This window comes from Cinclus cinclus, chromosome 10 (assembly GCF_963662255.1).
Source record: "Cinclus cinclus chromosome 10, bCinCin1.1, whole genome shotgun sequence".
NCBI classification, from domain to species: Eukaryota; Metazoa; Chordata; class Aves; order Passeriformes; family Cinclidae; genus Cinclus; species Cinclus cinclus.
In genome coordinates, this window is record NC_085055.1 from 11,837,465 (window position 1) to 11,863,648 (window position 26,184).

The window sequence follows — 26,184 nt, forward strand, 5'->3', positions numbered from 1 at the left end:
TTATAAAGAATTTACTTTGACCTTAACTTCCTTTCTTCCATCCTGCTTGTCTCTGCTTATAGCTTTGCTTTTCAAGCTAAGCAAACACAGTGCTACAGTGGCCATCTGTATGATCACACCAGCTTGTGGTGCTGCCAGGTATTTAATGACAGAGCAGCTCCATCCCCAACCTCAAGTGGTTTCCTTGAAGCAACAATCTCCCACCCTGCTGCTTACTTCACCTACAGATGAGTACACACATGATGTTTTTGAGGGCTGTATCCCATCAATTACATCCTTCTCTTGGTGTCCCTCTCCCTTGATAATGCATCTTGCATGCACACACTTTTGTGCAGGCATCAAGCAGTCTTCTGTTTTTTAGAGGCATTTGCCTCCTCCTCTGGAGCTTAGTGACATGGGAGTGCTGGGTTTTCCCTCCTAATCTTCTTGCTAAGGGTGAATCTGTCTCCAAAGGCTCTTTGCACTACCCCAAGATTGTCCATACCATAAGTGAGAGAAGGCAGATCAAAACACTGCTTGGAGAAACACAGGGTTCTTTCTGGTGGTTATTTTTTTCAATCCTGCAGTAAGAGGGTCCTTGGGGTGTGGGACAACTGTGCCTATTAGCAACACTGCATTTAACACTTAGTCTCCATTGCTTAATATTTCAAGTGATAATTCTGAAACAAACTCCTATTTAGCTCACAAGATTAATTCAGTACCAGCTTATGCCCTTGCCTATTGCTTCATCAGCCTCACTTCCCTCTCTTCTGTCAATGTTTGGCTCATTCTTTTTCAAGCCCCTGCAGCAGCCTAGCCCTGCTACCTTGCTCACCTTCACACTCTATGCACTGTTTTGATGTGGTGCTCTCTCTTTCCTTAATGTTATGTCACCAATTCCCAGATGGCTCTGAGAGCTCCTCGCTAGCTAAGGGAGTGTGTCATGGAAGAGCATAGAGAAGATTCAAAATGCACAGCTGAAGAATGTCCCTCATCAACCTTACCAGTGCCAGTGTGTGACACAACCACTGGTTTATGCCTTAAGACACTTTTAAAGGCCTGGCAAAGCTCATAAGGAACCATCTGCCCCTGCCTTCTGTGGCTGAGTTCATAGAGGTATTCTCGGCCACATTTTATTTGAGAATAATGTATCACTCCCTTGGTGTTTTTTAATAGGCTTTTGTTTCCAGATATGACACTTAGAGGGAAAGCTAATCTTGATGCAGGCACCTGCTGACCCTCAGGAAGACTCAGAGGCAGTAGATGTGTGCAGCCTCATCTTTTACTTACACACACCATCCCTGGCTGGACAGAAAGCACAGCACAGCCAGCCAGGAGAACAGCCACTTAAACCCATTAGAGGGGTCTTTGCTGTGACTAAGCAGCACAATGAGATTAGGCAGGAGTGGGGGGATGGGGAGGCCCCTGCAGCTCTATGTTACAGACACAAGACTTTAAGCACTACATATAAGAAGAACAAAGTGTGGATGGGAGCAGGGCATGCTTTGAGTTCAGGGCACAGGATAATGTTTTTATCTGCAGAACTCCCGTTTAGTTTTCTGCAGCCCAGATCTTGGTGATACACAGGCAGTGAAGGGCTCATCCAGGAGCCCAGAGCACAGTATCTGGGTCAGAACAGCTGAGGTGCCTACCCTGAAGCAAGGGGAGAGTGTGGCTACCACAGAGATTTGTCTCCGTTTTGAAAGGGGCACAAAGGGATTCTGAGTCTCCTGGATTTAAATCCTGGCAGAGGTCAGTGCCAGCTTCTTTTCAATATCTCCTAAGAAGGTCAACATGATGAAAGCTCACCCGCTCAGTACTCAAAGTGATTAGCAACCACTTGAACAGCACCAATATCTTCTCCTCCTCTCCCCTTGTTTTATTACCAAGCAAGTCTGTGAGTGGGTTCAAAGGAACAGATGTCTTCATTGTGCCTTCCCCCTCCTTTTGCTCACAGGAAGAGGTGGAGCAGAGAGAAATTAGTTTCCTCCAAATAATATTTTTTGCTTACTCTATCCTCTCCACTATTCAATGGTTACAGAGCTAGGAAACTGCAAACTTCTGATATTTCAACAACTTATTCAGAGTGCGACTAAAAACTTTCACACTTGGAATACACGAAACAGCCTCTTCATCCAAATAACACCCATGTTTTAATTCAGAATCTTTGTTGTAAAAGTAACAAAAACATGGTAAATACATTTTACCTCATCTTTGTATCCAGCTGGGATTGAGTTTTGTGATTACTGGGTGGTTTTTCACCTATCAAGGTGCATCTCAGTCTGCAATATGCAGCATTTTACTGCATAGGACCAAAGCATGCATGCACTTCTGAGTGAAATTCCACGGGCTGTAAAGTACTCTATCATTAAAAAGAACTTGGTAACAACACAAAAGCACTATTAACCCAGCCCATACTGCAAGGTGTTCCATCAGCATCACTGAAAAATGCAGGAGATGCAACTGAGCTGCCATTAAAGCCCTGCAGCATGAGCCCAGTCTCTTTGCCACTTGGTGCCGCCTTTTGCTCAGACACAGGCAAAAGTAGGAAAGAGCCTTCCTGGGAAAAAAAAAGTGATAGAACCTTGACAAGATTTTGCTGACAGAGCCTGCCCTTACTAACCTGAAAGGACATGAAGCCTCCTGCTTTGAAAGAACCAGCCCCTGCACTTTGAGCTGCATGAAAATCTCCTGTGGCTGGATAGAGAACAGACATCTGAAGCACAAAAGAAGCCAGAGCACAGCTGGGACCCCAGCTGCCTTATTTAATAATTACACAGAAAGAGGCATGGCAGAGTGTGCAAACACTGTCCCCTCCACAGGCGGCTACAGAGCATGGGGAGCACCCCCCACTGTTCAAAGGACCACCATCTCCCACGGAACACCAAGGCTACCTACAATAGTGTGCAGTAGCCCAAGCCTGCCACACTTGACCTCTTCCAAATTACCAGGAGCTGTAGCAGTGCCGCTGGATAGAGACTGCTTTTTTGGCTGCTCTGTTTCACTGCCACAGGAGATCTGCTTTACAGACAACAATCAAGAACCAAACAGCAACAAGGAGGTATCCTAAATTCTCATGGAAGGTAGATAGGGCTGCTAAACCATAGCATGAGGTCCCAGAGGACAGACAGTGAGAGAAACTATTGTGCCAAGCTGTGAATTGCTTTCCCATAGGACCAGAACGACAGCCCTGAGTTTCTCATCTCCACTCCCTCCTGACTCAGCAGTTGCAGAAAAAAAACACAGTTCTTCTTATAGTTGTCTTTATTAAGGCAGAATGTAGTATATATTTCAGCAGAAGACTGACAAAGCAAAAGCTTTTCTGGGAACACAGAGAGGAGACAATTCCTACCACCCCCTGTAGACATTTCCTTTCTTTGATGCATCCATGAGTGAGGCCACTAGTACCCCATGTTCTGGTTGGTGAAGACTGCTGGTACCCCACAAATATTTTGCATAAAGGCCTTCTCTGACAGTCACAGACACAGGACTATTCCCCAGTGCCAAGACTTGCTACACTCTATTCCCCATAAATGCCCTCTGCGCAGTAAAAACCAAGTCTTGTTCAGCAGTTGTGATTAACATTTCCCTATTATTGGTTACAAAATAACCAGTTTCTCATCTTTGAGCTACAGTTCCCAGACACCACCATCAGAACACCTCACTTGGACTTCACCCATGCATAAACATTCAACCAGGTTTAGGGTTAAAGTGCTCCAATTTACAACGTTAGCAGTAAAGTCCAAAGAGCCATGTTGGTAAGACATACAGGCTGAATTTGATTAAGCACTTCTGCTCATTTTCTACACTCCTCAGTCTACATATAGTCAAGTTTTAAACAAACAAATGTATGTTTACTGTGCCAGACTTTCAGACAACTGCCCAGTCCCATCTCTGGCAGAATTCTATGCATACATACAGCCTTAGAAAAGCTCATTCCAGTGGTTTTCTGGGAGACTGCCAAATGTGACTGCAGGGAAAAATAAGTGAGCTAATCACATTCCTACTCATGAAAACAGAATTTTCTCCATCTCAGCAGAAGGTGGAAGGAAATACATTTGGCCAAGAGGACCCCAGTGATCTCTATGCTGATGGTATTTGACTATAAAGGAACACTTGCAGTGGGAGAAGCACACACAGGCTGTGTGTAAGCACCTCCACACATTAACCAAACCTATTGAAAATGCATTTCTGTATTCCTTTCAGGCTCCTGGGCTGGCAGCACCCAGTTCTGGGCACACATCTCCCATGCCTCCCTGGCCTCATGGCACAAGACCTCTGTGTGCATCCCTCACCCCACCACTCTGCTAGACCTTTGCTACATCAAAGAGCTGTACCTGACATGGTTGCAGTTACAGACATGGAGGGCAGAGCCAGACCAGCACTTCTACCAAGTTATTCATCTCTCAACCCAACTACCAGCTGAGAGCTCTGGAAAATGTTTTGGCACCAGTCTTAGCTGAATCATCTAGCAATATAAGCCACATCTGTTCCACATGCATGATCTGGAAAACATCTTTTCTTTAGCAATTTCACAGGAGAAGGTAAAATTGATAACAGCTTGGCTTATGGTCTTGAGCATGCTGCACACCAAGGCAATCAGCTTTTCTAGTCCCAACTGCAAAAGGAAAATCAATCCAGCTTATTCTTCATAACGCACTCAACTACCTCAATTATTACCAAAGACAGTAAGCAAAACCCTGCCAAACCCCTCAAAAGAGGAACCTCCAGAAACAAGTAAGACAAACCCCAAGAGACTGTCAGCAGGGATTTTTGCTGAGATGCAATGAGAAAACAAACACCAAGCAACTGCAAACAGCCCAGCCAATGGTTAATACAACCCTATGAAAGTGAAAGTTAACAAAGCAGCAGAAGGCACAAGACTACTTAAAATGCCTCTGCTAGTTATTTCCTGAAAACATCTTCAAAGCAAAGGTTGCAGTTTTCAATTGATATTTACACAGACTGGAGTACAAAGGGGCTCTGTCCCCAGCCAAGAAGTCCTAGAGGTACTGGAAATATAAACCAAAAATCTCTATTTCAGCATGAAAAGCTGGTTTAAGCATTTATTACTGCCTGCCATTAACCTGACCATTGTGGGATGGCTCTGCTGGATGTGTTATCAGGTGAAACAGTACTGCTGGTTCATTCCCTGCCAAGACATCATCAGACAGTGTGGGTGCCTCGCTAGCCAGAACATCAGGAGCCACATGAAAATATCTGTCAGCAGGATGCTCTTCTGGGACAGAAATCTTGAGTAGCAAAGCTATCGTGCTGCCTGTTTTCTGAAGCCTGACATTTGCCAACCTGGCAAGTACAACCTTGTCTGCATTAATAATAACGTATATGCATCCTCTGGCATCCTGAAGAAAAAACTAGAGAAATGGAGGAACCCAAGCTTCTTGCAGAGTGCACAACACCACCAGGCACAGTATACCATTCTAGACCAGTGACTGAACTTGCAGCTCTTTAAAACCCAGATTAAAACTACTTGCTGCACTTGGACAGAAAAAAAAAGCGGGTTGGGGGAAGGGGGAGCAGGATTGAATGGCTCTGCTCACTCACAGTCCTTGAAAAATGCTGCAAAGAGTTAAGGGAGAAGTTAAAGTAAAGCTTAAGTTTTGCCCTCATCAACCTTGGCTGCATGTTTTTAGTGCCAATGAAGACACTGTAAGAGTTGGAAGAAAAATAAAGTGAGAACAGGCAGATAAAGGGATTTCACAGTGATCCAAGCCAAGCACTGCTGTCTTGTACTGTCCTTGAAAAGAGAAGTGAGAGACCTCTTTGGAGAGAGCACTAGAAGTACAAAATCAATATGTTTAGGGCATTTTAGGTTGCAAAGGCCACATTATGATCTGAATAATAAAAAAAAAAATCATCTTTTCTCTTGGGCACTGAAAACAACCAAGCAAACTTGCAAAAAAGAGTCAAACCTTTCATGCACTTTCCTTCTTTCTCCTCAAACCCCATTTCAGTATCTCCTAGATCTAGCCTTCCCTCATGGAAAGCACAAAGAAGGGTTTGAAGTTTTTACTTATACACTGCTTAAGTATAGAGAAAACTGAGTCAGTCTGGACTGGAAACAAAACATTTTGTGAACTGCTGTGAGTGATTAAGATTACTTTGAGAATGGTCTTAAAAATATTAACAGGATATACAACTGGTTTCAAAGTTCAGCTGCAGATGAGAATCCATAGCATTATCTTCAAGCTCACTTCAAGATGATGAGGATTCACATCAGGAAGACTGGTAACATGACAGACCCTTCATTCTCAACTCTTCACTGTCACACATGGAGACTTCAGTTTGTCTCACTACTTGGAAAAGCAGACCTCACACACCTAAAAACTTGTCAAGAAATGCAGGAAGCACTGCTCCGTTTGCTATGCATCTTCCATAGGGAGAGCCCTATATAAATCAAGATGATGGGGAAAGGAAAAGCTGAATCAAATATTGAAGAAACACCATATATTATACTGATTTAGAAGCGGAAAAAGTTCAATTCCCAACCTTAAATACGTCATAGTGGAAAGAATTGCATTGGAACAAGTGAAAGGAGACAAACCCCTTTCTGTTACAAATTGGAGCCAAACCTAAAGCACTGGAAAAAACAGAACTTCCTCGTTTCCAAAAAAAAATTCCTTTTGAAATTCTACTTTTGTTCATTCAAGATTCTTTATGTAATGGGAGAAGCTAGAAACTAATGTCATTTTTTCTTGAAAGTGCAAAGAAAAATTAACCTCCAGAAAACCCCCCTGAGCTGATCTATTCTCCAGAAATTAGGAATCTGAATGAAGTGTCCTTGACCTGACAAAATCACAGTTTAGGAGAAGGATACACAGCATCAAAGGAAAGGTGGATAAAAAAGTGTCTCTGTCTAATGATACAGTGCCATGTACATGCCATGCATCACAGTCTTCTGTTTTCAGAATTAAACTTTTTTGTGTCCAACAATTATGTATCCTTTCCCAATAGCCAAAACCATAGTTATTTATGCATAAAGAAATGTTGTTTCAAAATAGCCAAATGCAAAATTTGGAATGCTGAAGCAAGTCCACACGAGTTTGCAAGTACGCTGGCTGGCCGAGGAGATCAGAATTCTACAATTATTATCATTTTATTACTGGAAAGAAAAGAGTTTTGCCTTTACAGAAAACATACAGTTTGGACAGAAAGTAATCACACCTCTACATGCACAGAGAAAAAGAAGGAGGGAGGATGGGACAGAGGGCGAAGCTTGTGTGCAACCCAACCCTACCTATGAAATGGAAATAACTGGTGTGTCTTTCCTGTATGCTGAGGCTGGATAAGTAAATGTACACTTCCCTGGTATGTTAAGACAGATGCCACCAGGGAAGATGGAGCTATGTCTGAGTGACAGAGCGCGCTTGTGGTGTGACAGCCTGGCTCTGTCAGGTGTAAATGCATTTCAGGTGTTCAGAGAGCTTCACCTTCAAAGCAGACTCTAGTTGGGGTCAGCGCTCCATATGTACCTCATTTAAGAGTGCTTCTGGCAATTTACAGGTAAGGAAAATATGTGTGCTGGGAAAAACAGGTCATAAAAAACCCAGACTGTTTAAACAGAAAATAAATTGCCAGCAAAGTGCACTTTGTGGCCACAGTAAGACCCTTAGGAATCCTGAGACATTTCCTGACAGACTGCTGGTAAGCACAGACTGTTTTTCCCTCTCTCAGATAGCGAAGAGGATCCAGCCCTTCCCACCACTTAAAATTCAATATTGCAAGAGACTGCCGACTCCTCTGTACATAGGAAGCAATGGGGGAAGCGAACAAAGCTGCTTTACTTTCTCTAATCTTTCTCCCTTGTGTGCTTGCACCAGATGGTGCTGAGCTGCAGGTTGGAGAGAGATAATAAACACAGAGGGAAAAAATGATAATATTAGGTTATAAAACAGCTGACCTTCAAATATGACGTCAGCTCCCGTTTAATTGATGGGACAGGTCCAGACAGACAGACGCCTGCACCCTGGGATGCCCATATTCAGCAACTTCCTTTCTAAAATGGGAAGAAGCCATATGACAGCACTGTTAAAATGGACTGCTCAACCTTTAGAGGTGTGAGAATGAGCAGAGGAAAAGTCAGTCTCCTCTTAGCTCCAGACAGGCAGAACCACTTGTGGAAAGCATTCTTGCTGAAAGTGGTTTTGCTTAAACCCTGGTCCAGGATTACCAGTCTCTACTGACGATAGCCTGCCTTTCCCACCATAAGGGAAGTGAAATAACCCCTGAGTTAGACAGCACAGATCTTCGAGAAGATGAAAATTATCAAATATTAAATGTTTTTAAGCTTATGGCTATTCTAAAGATTGCTTGCAGAAGATTGCTTCCAACTGCCATCACTGCAGGCACTGCTATGAACAGTGGCTTTAAGCACCATATTAGGGACAGAAGCTATCCTGTTTCAGTCAAGCACAAGCTCTGGAAAATGCTGCCACAGCATATTGTAAATTTTTACAACCCTTTCTGATATGCTGGATGTCAAACAATTCCTACCAGCCTAGGTTTGGATGACTATTTTCTACAATGTCCAGCTTTGGGTTAAAGCAAAACATACTAAATGGGACTAATGCAGATGAAATGGAAAGCTAGGTTGCCATGAGGAAGATGGAGCAAAGTGCATAGGCCTGAGAGTGGGAAGCCCTGGGTAGCTCTCTGCCTCTCCTGCAAAAGCAGCACAGAAGGTGGCATCTCCCTCTCCCTGGCAAGGAAGACATCTCCTGCTCACCTGCCACAGCTGTCTTTGCACGTTGATGAAAAGGGCTTTAAGGTTATTAATTGATTTGAGAAACATTAGATTCTGTTTTAGTACTGTCACTACTCTCTAGGCAAAGGTGACAAACAACAGCCTCAGCTAGAACAGTGTGCATCTCATGCCATCCTGGAGGAAGCATTTTGCCACTCTCAAGAGAAATCTGTGCAGAGACTCCCAGAAGCAAGAGACAAAACCACACTGAGTGACAACACTGAACAGTTCAGTATTTATTAGACATGTACAAAAAATAAAATAGCTTGTTGTAAGCAGCTCAGTGCTGAAACACTGAATTCCAGTTTTCTTGCTGTGTCAAAGATACTTCAATCAGGGAGGAACAAAGCCAAGAGCAGAGACACTCAGTCCCTGTGTCCCAGCAGAGTGTCTGCACCCAGACACCAATACAAACATCCCTCAGTCACATCACAGCCGTACCAGGTCTGCCTGGCTCTGCTCTCTGGAACCAGACAGATGCCTGGACATTGGCCAGCACACAGGTCCCTCACCAAACTAGTGCTTCATCACCCTGTGAACAGCCCTGTAACTTGCCTCTGTTCTCAGAAATCAAAGGTTACTGGCAAGGAAAATGCCTTCCTAGGAACTCAGAAATTCTGCAGAGATATTGGAATTGGGGCAGCAGTGATTTAACATCTACCATTAAAAGCAGTCTAAAATTTTATAGTCAGATATAATAAATCCTATCCAGACATCTGCAGCTTGCAAGCCAGGACACAGGCAGGGCACAAATAGCTTTGCTGCAAAATGACCAGGAACAAATTTAAGTGCATTTTATACAGAACACAAGCCCTGGATTGCTTCAAACCCCTGCTTTGTCCAGCACCTAGATGAGTAGATACATGGTCACAAAAGAAGGTGCTCAAGCAACCAATATTTGCCAGTTAAAATAGATGGGGCCAAGAAATGAGGAATAAGGCAGAACAATGCTGAACTGTAGTGCAAAGCTGGAGCATTATCTTCCTTGGTGCACAACAAAATAGCAACAACCCTAAAAATGACCTTACATTTTCCTCCAGAATCACCCTGGATTCTCATTTTGGTCCAGGTTGCTTCTCATGCTGCATATAGAATCTCAAATAGCTTGAATCACTGCCTAGTTATCAGGTGTGGCACTGAACACCTGCATGTGTAGGAATTCTGCATTAACACAGTTTGGATGAGACTCCAAGATGCACTGTTGAGATCTTTCAGACATGCTGGTCACACAGTTATTCTGCCCTGCTGAGGACACAAATTGCTTTGCCATCCTTTGTCAGCTACTTCTTAAAAGCAAATAGAAAACCTCCAACTATCCACCAGAAACAAAGACAGGGATTGACTAAAGAGTGTCCTTGTTACCATATCTGCTACAAAACAAACCCATAGACTCCTGGTGCCTTGCTGTGTGAGACGCCCATGCAGCAAAAGGCACACATTTCACAGGGCTGTGCACAAAGCCAAGCAGGTGGTGGGGTCTATATGCCCAGTTTCCTAACTTCCTCCCATATGGGTCCAGAGCAGACCTCCCACATTCTCCAACAGAAACAATTTAAGAGGCTGGAGGCTAAAGATGCAGTTGCATCAACATGGAGGGGACATCAAAAGAGAGAGGTTTGCATCAGTGATACCAGCTCTACCCTCCCACGGACTTTGTCCTCTTACCTCCTTAGATCAATTGCCCCTGTAATTGTGAGCAATACAATACTAACTACAGTCTCTTCAATATTCCAGTCATTAAAGTTGTAGTGCCTTAAAAACAAAGGGGTTGGGAGAGGGGATGGTGAAGGCAGAGGGTTGGAGCTGTGCTGTGTCAGGGAAAGGGGAGAGCCTTTCTCCTGCTCTTTGATGTTGACTCCTGCTGTTTTAAATGGAGCCTTACCCAGGAAAATAAATCTTTAGCTAAAGAATACTGCAAAGTACAATGGGGTTTTATCCTAGCAATACCAACCCCTCACCAGCTTCTAAAGCTCTTAGTTGAACAGAGGGTGAGCAGCAGCAACACTGTGCTGAAATCCACATTCCTAAAATTCCCCAGCAAATGCAGGCAGGCTCAGAGAAGGCAGCTTAGGGGCTTTTAGCTGAGAATTCAGGTTCAGATGTGCCATGGGACAGAGGTCAGGGCAGGGATATAACCCCATGTATCTCCTGCACATTCATTTGAAAATCTTCAAGCATTCTCAGCACTCTCTGTGCTCTCACTAGCCACCACTGCACAAAGCACATTTAGCTCCAGTTCCTTCAGTCTTGTGTCTCTGGGGCTGGAGATGCACACAGCAGCAGCCTCCTGGAGATGTCATGAAAACAGCAGCCAGCAGCTCCCACCCTACCCTTGATAACTACTACATCTCTGGGAGGGAGGAGAGTATTAATGCAGCAGAAATCAACAAGTCTGCTTGTTTCTTATTCCAAAGCAAAAAAAGGTGGGGTTTGTTCAGCTGAGCAGAACAGCCAATCCTTGCAAGGAGGGCAGGAAAAAATGTAGGCAGTTTTGATTTTGGTTTGGACCAAGTACCTTGAAAGAGGATGGGCACAGGAATATTTTCAGAAGAGAAGTTTAACATTTGTAATGCAGAAGAAAAAATTCAAAATGCTCTACACCTGTTCAGTAACACTGCTCCTCTGGAGACAAAGGGGACTGGGAGCAGGGGATAACACAGGGAAAAAATCCAATGCTCCAAGCTTTTATTATCCTAACTTTACAGTAGAATGGAGTCAGTAAACCTTTCTGAGTTTTAGAGCAGAAGGAAAATGGAAACAAATGTTTGATTTTTTTGAGTATATTTTAGAAAAATATGGCACACTAATACTTAAAAAGCAAAGCTGAAGTGTTGCAGTGACATAGAAGAACGAAATGTGAGAGTAAAAGAAGGTCCCTAAATTCCACATAGGGCAACTGTAAGGAAAGAACTGTGAAGGGAGGGAATTAATTCCTATTATTTGATAGAAGTTTTCTGATAAATCAGTTTGTTAATCAAATAACACAATCCTTTTTTTTTATTAAGTTATTCATTTGTGATATTTAATAGGTACATTTTCAGCCTTAGACTCTGTGTTTGGCAGCTAGAGTGCTAATAATTAGCTGTTAAAATATCTCATTCCTTCAGCTCACCAGCTCCCTTAAAATGTCATGTGGCAGAAGCCAATGTGATGTTTGACCAGGAAATCAGTTGTCTTGGAGACATCTTCACATGCTACAGCAGCTCAGTCAGTCAGTTTGAGTGACGCCACCCAGCAATCTGCACATTACCTTCAAACACAAAATGAGGATATCAAAGCCACTGAAAGAGAAATCATCACCTGCAAATAACATGCTGTTCTTCTCCCATGCACTGTTAGCTGAAGGAAGAGCTGTAGCAAGACAAGAGTTCTGATCTCAAAATGCACTGCTACCTGCCTGCATAATTAGGTCACTAAAAAACTAATGGTGTTCCTGGTTCATACAACCATTTATAGGAAAATTATACTCCATGCTGGTCTTGCAGAAGCAGTTTCAGGTCAAGCCTGCTGGCACCATTTCTAAGCCAGAAGGTTACTAAAAGATTAGACAAAGAGGTAATCCAGAAGTGTGACCACCAGCAATAACTAAACCTCTCAGATCAGAAAAAGAGTTGCAGCTGTAAAGCCATTCTGAAGTACCAGGCATCAATTTACAAAGGCTACAAAACAGTTATTTCTAAGGTAAACCACTAATCCCACATTATATGACCTGATTAAATAAGATGCTTATCTTCTAGTCACCCTAATGGAATACTAAAATGGTGCTATTCTTGGAAAGAAAATGTGGAACCAATCCTGCCCAGCTTGAAGGTGCAGACAGGGATGCATTAAACTCCCTCTCACCAGCTCTATACACATATGCAAAATGCCAAGGCAGAAAATCAGTCAAATGCCAGACAGATTAGATTCATGCCAGTGCATGTCTGGGACCCCTAACAATATGTTTGGGATTCAGAATTACAAATAATAGGGCATAATGTCTCTGATTGCCTTCAAAACACCTCTTACATGGCAATAGGCTTCTGCTGAGCTTTCTCCTGCCCCAAAAGAGAGATTGGTGACATAGCAGGTGCTGGATCTAGTGCACCAAGACTACCAAGCATCCTCAATTTTCTTCAGCACATGGTGTGATGAGCCAATATAGTCAAAACTGATGGAGACTAATTCCCCTCCTGAGCCTCGAGGACCACTGGAGATGGTGGTCCCTGAAGGCCTTATGCAAGCACAGAAAGATGCACTTAATGTGCATCTTTGCTAACAGTGACTTCTGAAACCACAAATCTATTAACCCTGGGTCTGCATATTTGCAGCACAAAATACAAAGACAAGTCTCCTGCGTATCTTTTTCATAGCATCACATATGACTTGGGAGTAGTCCAATTCCTGTGCAAACAGGGGTATGTGCAAATGCTTTAAACCTTCAGAAAGAAAGACACAGGCCCTGTATAGAACATTCCTGCCAACAGCTCCAGTTAAGGGTAAAAAGAAAAGCTTTGTCCCAGCTGTAATAAAAGGTTCCCCTGGGTAGCAAGAAGAGTAGTTCTGCTCACAGAATTATGTGCATCTCAGCTGAATTAGTTAATGTGTGTTGAACACACTGAAAATTGTGAAGTGGTATATAAATGCTAAGGATTGTTATTTATTATTGTCTTGGTGCACAACAGCGGAAACCAGTGCCATTTACAGACACGAATTAGGAACAACAGGAGGTCTATCAACATGCTGTGGGTCTGGGGATTTTCTTCATTTGTTTCCTTCACTCCTGCCTCCCTTAGACAGAAATCTCTTCCATAGGGTTCCTACAGTCCTTGCCAAGCAGTGCTGGCCTTGGCCCAGTGAAGCCTGTCACACTGGAAAACCTCTGCTGGGAGGGGGTTTTATTCTCCACATAGAATAAAACAAAGGCATATACACATTTTAGGGTAAAGAAAGAGTTACTTAAAAGAAGTTGAGAACTCAGTGACATACACAGAACAATAGGGTGATTCATACATATACGAGCAACATCTTACAAGCCTGGTCTCACATAAGAGCTGATTTTTAAACACTGATTTCTTTACCTGAATTTTTAAGCTGCAGTTTTGATAAAAAGATGATTCCAGGTCTCCTGTATTTGATTTGAGTGAAGGAGTGAGAGGGTTTGTCTAGTTTTTAAAGTGAGTGCCCTAGTTCAGAGACAGAATTTAGGTTTAAGAGGATGAAAACAATTTTTTAAACTTTGATTTTCCAGACTAAGTTGTAACTTAACTCTGCAGCTCTGATAATGTGAAAATAGTTTTGCTAAGTGTTTATATAGCATATATGAATCTCTCCCCAAGACAATTAAAATAACTTCACAGAAACACTCTTAGATGTTACAAGCCGGTGTCAAAGGGGTTATTTTCACTGTAACATTGTTGCCCCAAATGAAAATTTTGCACCTCCACAAAAAATTCACAGGATATTGATAAAAATGCAGGTTCAGGGACAAACTTATACAGACAACTTATTACATAAAGCAAGTCTCTGAGAAATGCTCAATCAAATTGTAATGGTTCCTTTTTCTCAATAATGCACTTAGATGTGCATTACAGCTTGCTCATTGGAAAAAAACATGGGCATTTAATTCAGCTTTTCAGAGACATGCTGAGCTGGCAGAGAGACTTACATTCCTCTTGTTTTCCTCAGGTTACTGATTGCTTAGCACATGGTTGCTCTACTGTCTATGAAATACAGATATTTCAGCAATTCAAGCTTTAAGGGTCTTATATCAAGGGGCCAATATCAATACCTGATCTGCCATTCAGCACACTGTATTGCAACTATAAAAGATGAATTTCAGAGGCCCTGAACTGCTACTACAGTGACATTCCCTTCTCTGTTTGCAGAGCTGCACCTTTTTTGTTTGATACCATTAAAACAAACGTTTATTTTAAACAGCAATCCACAGTCCATGCCAGAACAGAAGCTAGCTTTGCTTGTTGTATCTCAAGGACTAACTACTGCAGAGCAGTTTCTCAGCTATCCCTGCATACAGATTGGCATCTACACCCAGGATTTCACATAGCATGAAGAGGAGTGGGTTTCACAGAATCACAAACCTGCTGAGTTGGAAGGGACCTACAGGAATCATCGAGTCCAGCTCCTGGCCCTGCTCAGCACCATCCCCAAGAGTCACACCATGTGCCTGAGAGCCTTATCCAAACACTTCTTGAGCTCTGCCAGGCTTGGTGCTGTGACCACTGCCCTGGGGAGCCTGTTCAGTGCCCAGCCACCCTCTGGGGGCAGAACCTTTTCAGGATATCCAACCTAAACCTCCCCTGACGCAACTTCAGGCCATTCCCTCAGCTCCTGTCACTGGTGAGCACAGAGCAGAGATCAGTGCCTGCCCCTCCTCTTCCCCTCAGGAGGAAGCTGTGACTGCACTGAGCTCTCCCCTCAGTCTCCTCCAGGCTGAACAGACCAAGTGCCCTCAGCTGCTCCTCGTGCACTTTCCCCTCAAGGTCCTTCACCATTCACAGCCCTCCTTTGGATGCTTTCTAATAGTTTTGGATCTTTGCTACATTGTGGTGCCCAAAACTGCCCCGAGCCCTCGAGGTGAGGCTGTCCCAGCCCAGAGCAGAACAGGACAATCCCCTCCCTTGCGCGGCTGGTGATGCTGTGCCTGATAGAAAAGTAATTAGGTTGTTACCTTGTCATAAAAGGAAATCAGATTCAACAAGCAAGACTTTCATGAAGCTGTGCTGGCTGTGATCAATGACTGTGTTGTCTTCAAAGTGTTTTTCAATATCTCCCAGAATAATCTTCTCCATAAGTTTACAGAGCACTAAAGTGAGACTGACAGGCATGTAGTTTCTGGGGTCCCCCTTCTTGCCCTTCTTGAAAATCAGGAATGTTTGCCAGCTTCCAGACAACTGGGACTTCTCTGGATTCCCAAGACCACTCAAAAGCCATTAAGAGAGGTTCTGTGATAACATCAACAGGTCTTTAAAAATTCTTGGATGAATCCTATCAGGTCACACCGATTTGTAAGGATCCAGCTGGAGCAGCAGATCCCACACAGTTTCGTGGTTGACTGGGAGTTGATCATTCTCTCAGTCATGGTCCTCCAGCTTAGGGCACTGAGAGCCCCTTGGTGCATCGTTCCCTGTCTCTGTCAAGGAGCACCTTGGATCAATAGAACCATGCCTTGCTCTGAATGCTGGCAAAGGAAGAGGTGCATTTAGAAGGAAATGAGGGCATTTCCCCGCGGCTCACAGGACAACCCTTATTCCATTTCAATCAGACAGCTTCAAATGAAGACAGCTAACAAATGCTGGCTCCTTTGTTTGCTCCCAACTCCAGATTCCTCAGTGCACCAGACAAGCCCGTACAATCACACTCAGGAGTGGCAATGTACAAAAAAAAGTTTCCATTAATTGGTCACAAAGTACCTACAAGAGCTCGCAAGACGATGCAAAATGCCCTCTAGAAGAGGTTACTGTTGCACTGAGCTAGGGACAGAGATTAGAGTTATCAGCTTTGACACTCAGCAGGAATGTGTCACAAAGGATTAAATCATTATTTCATGAAGTGTCAGCAAACACAGCTTTCCTGCTGTTCTACCACTAACTTATATATTAATTAGTGAGGCACAAAACAAACACAAAGTATCTCCAAGCACGTGCTTGTGGATCAGACACAGACAGAGCTACTAGCACAGGATTAATTTCCAAGAGGAGTCACCCAAAGCATCACAAAGACATAGCTCTTCAGATTATTACAATGCAAAGAATAGAAAAGCTGAATGGAAACGCACTGAAACTAATTGCAATGTTTGTCTTAGCATTTTTGATAGATGTTTAATACCACTCCTTCACAACCTCAGCACCTGATTTTCTAAACCAGGTCAAATATGCACCACTGAATAAAAACCTTCATCCTTGAGAGAGGGTTGTAGAGCAGTGCCAAAAGATCCCACAAACAGGAACAGAGAGTTAAGATATTTTAGAACAAAAAAAAGGCACACCACCTAGCAGATTATGCAGTAAAGCAAGAACTGACTTTGTTATTTCCAGATGAAACTGAAAGTGTTTCCTAGCTGCTCAGCAGTTCTGGACCAAATCATTTATGAACTCTCACTCCATCAGTGGGTGGAAGAAATTCTGTATGGTCTGACTGCAAGCCACATAAAGAAGCTCTTGGCAAATCAATGACATCCCACACATAAACCTCTACTTTTCTCCTAAATTATGACTTTATAAGTGTGTAATGGGAAATTTAAAAAAATTCACTACTAATGGCTATCCAAGCAGGATTTCTGGTTTTGGCCAAATCTCATATTTTTTCCTTACCTTCTGTCCCAAACTGCTGCCTTCTACTAAGAGACATTGCCTGACACTGTCAAATTGCATCAGTATGCACAGTATGGACAGGATTCATTATTTAAACTAATTTGTCCCAATTTTTCTTTGGGATCTATTCAGTACAAAATAAGATTACTTGCTAGAACTGTGTCAGTTTGTAATCTCTCATAGAGGTTGAATTGTACTTGATCTCAAAGTCACTAGATTAACACCCAGTGACAGGGCAGCCACTGGTTTCATTATTTAAATGCTTTTCATGGTAAGACTCTCAGACTTCCCTTTACATGGGAGAGTTGCATGATTAAGCCATCCTGTAATGAAGAACTGCAGCACCACAATGTTCCACTCTTCCAGTACTACCCCGCCTTTTACAGACTGCTGAGGCACAGGAGACAAGGAAGGCTTCTCATAGTACCAAGGCCCTATTACATATCATTATGTTCAGAAACTTGCATAGATCTGTATAAATTTGGGGTCAGTTCAGAACAGAGGTCTAGGGTGTCCTCACTCTGACTCAGTGTTTCACCCACAGAATGATTTTCTTAGGTTGAAATAGATGCCACCCACCTTCTGTTCTACCAGCTGAAGCCACCCAATGCTGTGAAAATGTCTTCCCACAGCCCTAAACATGAGTGGGTGGCAGTAGCTACCACTGCTGTGTCAAAGACATGGATATTATGAACCTTAGAGCAACCGATCGCCCCCATGCAATGGTATTTGTACTTTTGACACCAGCAAGCTCCTAAAAACATATGTTAACAACCTTCTAATTAAATGCTTTAAATTAGGTTAAAATCAGACTGTCTGCCAGTTGAAACACAATGCATTAAAAAGATTGTTGTAACTTTCTTAGCATCAAGTGTTTATTGAAAGCTCAAACGTCAAATATGTTGAGGAGCAGAGAATTTATCTTCTTCAAACTGAATGATTCCTATACAACCACACAGTCACTGAAATAGTGCTTTGAAAGAACTGCAGAAAGTTTATCTAATGCAGAAGTACATGATTCAGAGACCTGTCAGTTTGGCTGAAGTACTAAGGCACAGATTAATCCACTCAGTCCAGGACAATTGCTATTTACAGTAAAAGGGAATGCAAAGGGAATGCAAGAATGGTAAAAATGAAAGCAAACAGTGGAGTTCTGTTAATGAAACACAGCAAAATCCATAGCTGCAGCTGTCAATTGGAACATCAGCTGCTGCTGAAAGATTTATTTTGAATGTCTCTCAAGCTGCCTTTCAGTTCCATTAGCAAAAAAAATAAATAAAAAAAAATTAAAAAGCCTATTCCTATATTTTTGTTAGTCAGACAGTAAGAGAGGTTTGTGCTAACAGAATTCATAAAACTTCACTGGAAATAAAGTCCATAGTTAAGATGGGGACCTATGAAATATGGTTGTAAGTTTGAATAAAGCTACAGTTCAGCTCCTGAACTCACACCACACTACCAGTCATCGGGACAAGACTCAGACCAATAACTTGAGACATGCAGCTAGAGGTCATTTTTCAGCTCTCTCACCCTTGCACCCATGCAGGCTCACTGCTCTTTTCCCAACAAAGGACAATCTGTAAATTCAACCTCCAAAGCTTCTTTCTGCTTAGCTCCCATGATGGTTGTTCTGCTTCTCCAAGGGAAAAAGGTGGGGCAGATATTCCCCTTTGCTTCCCCAGAACTCTACCTACTCTACTGCTTGTTCCATACCCCAAAGATAAGCAAATTAAAGAGAGTCTAAATATAACATAGTGTGTTGTACACATGAAGGGACTGTTACTTTCAAGGAATTTTCTCCTTGTTCAGAGGACAGCAGGTCAAAGTACTAATGGGTAGAATTAATGGGTTTATTTTAGGGCATAGAATTTAACCCACCCCAGCTGTTGCTAAGGGAAAAGCCAGGAGATAAGTCACCCTATGTAATGCACTCAACTCTTCAGCCTGTCTTTTCACAGCAAATGATCTACAGCTCTTGCTTCTCAAGTGAGCTTCATACATCAGCATCACCTAAACAAAGGTGATGGACTCAATGGAAGGTCATTTTTCTTAGAGAAACCTGACAGGTCTATTCCAGAGCCTTTACCTGCAGCTGCCACCACAGGGTTTCACACAGATATCCTCAGAAGGGCAATTTGCCATCTCAGTCACTGTTCACATTGTCATCCTGAAGCAGCCCTTGCAACTCAAGACCTCCTGACTGGAGGTGAAAGGCAATCTTGTCCTTAACCACATCTCTTCCTGGCACTTTCTCACCTAACTGATCCTGCAGAGTACAAACAAGGTCTGACCTGGGCAGAAGATGATTCCAGAGGTGTGCCTGGGAAAACCATCTTTGCAGCAAAAGGACTGGGACATGCACCTAAAGGTGCACCTAAATGCAAAACTGCACGTGTCAAGGCCCAAGAAAAGATGCAAAAATTTCAGCTGTGCAAGAGACAAAGCAGGAACCTCGCATTTGTTGAATAAAAATTACAACAGAACAATCCCAACTGTCAAAAAAAATTGGCCAGCTTGGAGATTCTCTTTGAGAAATCCAGGCAGAACTTCTACCCTCTGAGTTTCCTCTAGACTGAACATTGTCTATGGGCTACTCTAGGTCTCTGAGTACACATCCAACCTGTAGATTACTAACGCTATAATAAAACATGTCCTCCAGCCCTCCTGAGCAATGCTGGAGCCATATTTAATTTAGCTTCAGTAAAAGTAGCCAGCTGCTTAAGAGAAAGTTGAACAACTGGTTTCTAACTAGAACTGTCCTGAATATTTTAGCATTCATGCAAAGTCACATAGGAAAAAAAAAAGGAAAAGTCAAAACCTCAACAACTCCTGTATCCTGGTTACCATCCTCCACTGTAATTATAAAATTGCCCTTAAAACATAATTGCATAATTGGGCTTGGCAAGTATTCACCCAAATCTTTTACAAATATTTCCACAGACTAAAGGAACAGGCGGTGGGCAGTCTGACAAGCCTGTCATGAGAATTTGTGCCCTTAGGACATGTTCCTAGCTATTACACTAAATACTTTGCATCACAGACTAATGTTTCAAAACAGTAGTTGAGCAAGTAAAATACCAGCATCTTAAAACAGATTTTTAGTCTGTTTTCACTGATGACACATACATGGACCAGCAATCCCTTTGAATAAAGGGACAGAGGAGGCTACCAAACATTTTTTAACTAATTCCCAGTGGATGAAATTGGTTGATTTCTGACAGTTACAACCAAATAGAAGCCACCAATGCTTTGTAGGCTTACATTACCAGTTTAGTACACCATCCCCTAATTAAGAAAAACAAAACCCCCAAGAAACCCCCACAGCCTCAAATGCAAATACAGAAACATGTGGTCTGCAGGGAGAGGAGACACAAGTGAAGCCAGAAATGAAATCTGCCATAGAGTAAGGTTGTTTTTAACAGCTGTGCATTATGAATTCAGCAGCACAGGGAATGCCAGCAGGGAGCCTTTATTAACACAGGCCTCAGAGTACAGTGTGCTCCTATCATGATTGGCTTCTCTTGAGAGAAGGCACACACACACAAAAGACTTAACCCTAGAGAGATCACTCCAATCCTGTTGCTATTTCATCATCTCCATGCTACAACAGGAACCAGAGAATTTCCATGATGTACCTCAGACAAACAAGTAACACTTCAAACAATGCCTGAAATCTAATCTACAATAGATTTTATCAGCAAGTTATGGCAGGTAGGGAAGGGGATAAAAAAAATGCCATACAAACCCACACAAGAGTCACACTGCCAAAGCTGTTCTGCTACACAGACCTCAGGTACAGGGGGAGACTGGAAAATTCTTTCCTTGTAGAAGCTGCTGATAAACACAAGCTATTGTGAGGACACCTGTGCTGCCAGCACAGCAATCTGCACCTCCACAGCACATATTTTAGGGGCCCATCAGTCCAAGAAACAGCTGGAAGCCTTGCTACAGATGTAGGGGCTCAGCAGGGTAGCTCACTCCATTTGGGAAGCTGGTATTGGCAGCAGAAATCATTTGCTGATGCCAGCCCTGCTTCCACTCTGAGACTTGCCTCTATCACAAACACTTGCTAGCACACCCAGTGCAGCACCAGGCAGACACCAGAGAATTAGGAAATTATCTCAGAACAGGATCACCACCTCTCCTGTATCAGGTGCTGAGACAAGCTCTCTAGAGGTCTTGTCAACAGCTCAAAGTTGCAGGTGGCTGCAGATGCTCAAAGTATGGCCTGTCCTGGTGGGCACTTCCCAGAGAAGAAACCACCAAAGCAATAAAAAGATACACTAGGGGCCTTAAAACCCCAAAAGGCCATTTTAGCACCAATTTAAACTAGTCCTTTCCCTGATTTGACTTCTCAGGAAGAAGAATGGCATGAAATGTCCTAAGCATCTGTTTTCTGGCTCTGCTGAGAAGTCTCATAGTAGGAAATACAAACAAAACACCAATCCAAATAGCTTGAAAACTGCTCTATATGACTGAATCCTGATGTGTACCTGGAGTGGAGAATATAGCTCTACACAGTCTGTATTTATTCATATACCTTTTTTCCTTTCTCTTGTTACTATATAAAATTCTAGAATCAGTATTCCAGATAATATGAGCTGGTGTGAGGCAGCAATAACACTAGAAATTTCAGGAAGTTATTTCATATGCAATGTTCTAGTTCCCAAGAGCATAAAATACAGGGTTTCTAAGCCTACCACATTTGTGCATTAAAGCACTTTTTACTTACGTACTGAAGAGAAAGAGACAGGTAGTGTTTATTAAAGAATTTCCTGAAAGTACTTGCACTGCAAGAACAACACTCTCTAGGTCAGGTACCCTTAAAAGGTTTTTAATATGACTGCTATGCACCTCCCATCACAATGGCAACAAGTGCTTTAAAAATCAAAATATCATTGACTGTAATATCATAATTTGACAAAAATACTCCTTTATCACTCTTTAAGCTCAAAACTGCCCCCAAACTGAGTCAACAGGGGAATAAGCAACCATCCCCTTTCATGACTAGCAGGCAGAGACTTGGTCTCTCAGCCTCTCTTAGCCCACCCTCTGCCTTGCCCACAAGACTGTCTTTTCTCCACTCTTTTTCTTGGTTGCTACAGCCTTTCCCTCCTCTGAAGCTCAATTATACCTGAATCAAAGAGACAAGTATTTATCAGGCATAGCTCAGTGTGCATACAGGAATTTACTCAACAAAGGCACCAAAACACACCTGTTGTTTTGGTGCAGGGTGTTGGCAAGACCATATGGTCTTAGTGACTGGGAAAGGGACTGTGCATGTCCAGGAACTACCCACAATCAGAAAATCCTCACTTCCCCCACCAGAGAGGCAAGTCATTTGCAGTCCTCTTCTAATGCCTGGGGAACAAGATTTTGGACAAATACATGACAAGTAGCACCTCTCCCTAATTTTCTCACAGCCCAGCTCTTTAGATATCCTAGGGTTCAGTTGCTTATAGCCAGGGCAAGGCAACACAGATGAAAGAGTTAATACAAATTAAAAGCAAAGTCTGACCTAGAGGGCAAGTCATGCAGAGTACAAACATCTGAGAATCTTCACAAGGTCTCCTCACCTATCATTCATCCACCAATTACACACCAGTGTAATTAAATCAGGAAAGCTATGTTTAATTTTCCTACAATCACCCGACGAGATAAGAGCAGTACATATGGGAGGGATCAGGCACAGGGGAAAGATATATTTATTAATAAGTTAAATCCTTTTAGATTTAAGAGTCTCTCTCACTAAGAAGGATCTGATCCATGAACACAACTGCTGGGTCTAATGCAGACAAATCAGACATCCCATCTCCATTTCTGTCCTGGGTTCAGTCCTCAAGTCTCTTATTCAGAAACAAGACTTACTGAAAATTACCAGGTACAACTTAGACAGAAATATAGCTTTTGTTGAAACCAAGGCTTTAGCTATGCATTTAAAACTGAAGAATGCTCATCTCCCAGTCATTATATTAACAAAGACAACCACATTGATTTACATTACTTCCAAACAGCCTAAGGCTCCTTATTTCATGAACAGCAAGGCATTACAGTGCATCTGCAGAAATACAAGGCATGCTCCAGTTCATTCTTCTATTGCCTTCTCCCACATGAGGCAGGAAGAAATTCTGTGATCTCTGTTCCCTGCAAAGACTATTAATGCTTAAACAGGATCATACAAAACTTTCTCTACTTGCTAGCCACACAGCAGCTATAGCTGTTTTCTCTCCACCCAGCCAGCCATGCTTCCTCAGACAGTTATTTAAAGCCCTGATTGAAAATTGTATCAGATAATATTGGATGACTTCCACCAGATTAGGTTTTCAAGAACAAAAATCCTACAGGCTTTGATGCAACCATGGCTTCACCACATCTTTTCTGTTGTTTAGTGGGAAGAGAAAAATATTTATAACTTCAACTATAAATATACACACTACTGACTTTTCAACTTGTTGTTCTTGTTCTCAGGCTAAATTTAGTCTGCTATATCCTGTCCAGCCCTTGGTGAAAAAGCAATGCACATATAAAATTGAGCAAATCCCATACAGCAGGCAATTACACTTATCCAGGTACCTTGCAGATAACCAGCAGGACAGGTAGATTCTCATTACAGAGTGCAGGTGTGCTCATGGCTATAGAGGACAGTGGTCTATTATAGCGACAATCCTTCGATACAGAAAATAATTATTGCAATAGGAAAGCTCTATGTTTCTGGATGAGAAAAGTGATGTAGGTTATTCAGAGTGTACATGTAGACCATACACTTGGTTTGTGCCAAGTATGCTTTAAGGGTGTACGTGCACCTCTGAGCTACAAAGAACCATTCACTGGCCACAGCAGCTGTTTTAGCAAAATTGTTTGAATGTTTAAGACAATGACTGAAACTTGGATGACTGATTTCAAGGCTAATCTGCATGTTAAAGAGCACCCTTTGCATTCTGAAGGCTCTTATTCGTCTGAGTGATTTCTTAGTCAATTCCAGGTAAATATTTATCAGAAACTGACTACCTGGAGAATCAGAGCTGTTAGTCATTCTACTGTTACTCTTAAGAAGCCTTAGTCATGCTAGAGCCCAGGTGATTTCCGCAAGGGCCAACACATGCTTCACCCTGGTTTAAGGCTCCCTGCCTACGATTCAAAGTTTCACATAGATGAAGACTCCCCCGCCACAATCCGACTTGCTCCACTCGCTGCGAGTTTTGCAACCTAAGCAAGAAAGGCAGTTCAGGAAATGCTCCTGTACAAGCATCCGCCGGTCTAATAACCAAAATAAGCAGTCCACAAATAATAATAATAATAATAATAATAACAAATTTTAAAAATCTATGTTTCCTATGCCTCGACACCTGGGAAGAAAAACAATAAAGGCTCGCCTCGCCTGCAGCCCTGCTGGCTCGGCGTGTTTCTCGGGCACGGGTCAGCTCTGCGACCCAGCCTTTCCTCTGTGCTTATAAATACACCGCTGCCAAAGGCTAGTTGGATAGGACAGCGAAAATTATTTTCCTGGGGATGAGAGCCGCCCTGCGAGCGGAGATCCCCCCAGGCCGGCGCGGGGAAAGGGTCCGCGGGTGCCGCACGGCCGGGAGCCCTGCCCGGCCCGGGGGTCCCCGGCCGGCATCGCCCCCGCCCCGCACGCTCCCTGCCCTACCCAGCATGGAGAAGATGAAGTCCTTCGCCGTGTGGATTTCCAGGGCTCGCTGGTCGTCGTACTCCCTCTGATCGTGCTTGGTGAATTCCTGGATGAGTTTATTTAATTCCTCCACCCTGGCTCCCGATCGGAAATCCAGCTCCGGGAAGGGAGGCTTGCTGGTGGTGCCGGCGGACCCTGCCTTGCTGGCGAGAGGCGCCGCCATCTTCATGCAAAAAAAAAGAAAAAAAAAAAAAAAAAAAAAAGGAAAGAAAGGGAGAGGGGGGGAAAAAAAAGAAGGGGTGTGCACTGTTGCAATGGAAGAATGCGAGCGGCGGCACAGCGGCAAGCCCAGGCGCGGGGCTGGCCGCCGGCGCGGAGCGCGGAGCGGCGCCTGCCGCGATCAACAAGCGGCCGTGGGCTCAGCCCCCGCCCGCGGCACCGCGGAGCAGGAGCCGGAGCCGGAGCCGCCGCCCGCTGCCGGGGGAGCGCAGCACAGCACAGCACAGCGCAGTACAGCACAGCACAGCGGAGCACAGCACAGTACAGCACAGCACAGCGGAGCACAGCACAGCACAGCACAGCACAGCACAGTACAGCACAGCACAGCACAGTACAGCACAGCGCAGCGCAGCACAGCGCAGCGCAGCACAGCGCAGCGCAGCACAGCACAGTACAGCGGAGCACAGTACAGCACAGCGGAGCACAGCGCAGTACAGCACAGCACAGCGCAGCACAGCACAGTACAGCACAGTACAGCACAGCACAGTACAGCACAGCACAGCACAGCACAGCGCAGCACAGCACAGCACAGCACAGTACAGCACAGCACAGCACAGCACAGCGCAGCACAGCACAGCACAGCACAGTACAGCACAGCACAGTACAGCACAGCACAGCACAGTACAGCACAGCACAGCACAGTACAGCACAGCGCAGCACAGCACAGCACAGCACAGCGCAGCACAGCACAGCACAGCACAGCACAGCACAGTACAGCACAGCGCAGCACAGCACAGCACAGCACAGTACAGCACAGCACAGCACAGCACAGCACAGCACAGTACAGCACAGCACAGCACAGTACAGCACAGCACAGCACGGGGGCTGCCCGCGCCGGGCCGGGGCCGCGGGGGGGATGCTCCGCTGCCGGCGTCACGGCGGGCGGGTGCTGAGGCTGGAGCCAGACCGCTGCGCTGGGTCGGGATAAAATATCTTTTTGTTTTGTTTTTGTTTTTGTTTTTGTTTTTTAATTTAAATTTAATTTTAAACTTCAGCAAAAGCCTTGTCCTGAAAGTGGATTAATAATTGGCTGTGAACTCTGCTCCTCCCACATGTTCCCAAGGCATTCTGTGTTTCTTTTTAGCCTCTTATGCTACCTCGAAGGTTGCTTTATGTATACATATATATATATACATATATATGTATATAAAGTGATTTTATCGTATGTCTTAGGAGAAATGACCAAGATAAAGCAGTTACTCCTGAGCTTGAGACCAGCC

The 26,184-nt window shown here is 43.6% G+C and overlaps 1 protein-coding gene across 1 annotated transcript in view; it reads right to left on the reverse strand.

Annotated features, from left to right (window-relative positions):
- The window catches only part of MB21D2 (Mab-21 domain containing 2), a 57,583-nt gene extending 32,322 nt beyond the window's left edge, over positions 1-25,261 (reverse strand). The window contains exon 1 of the mRNA XM_062499374.1: positions 24,704-25,261. Coding sequence (XP_062355358.1) covers positions 24,704-24,914 — 211 coding nt within the window. The 5' untranslated portion in view covers positions 24,915-25,261. The remainder of the gene's footprint in view (positions 1-24,703) is intronic.
- Positions 25,262-26,184: the final 923 nt, after the last annotated feature.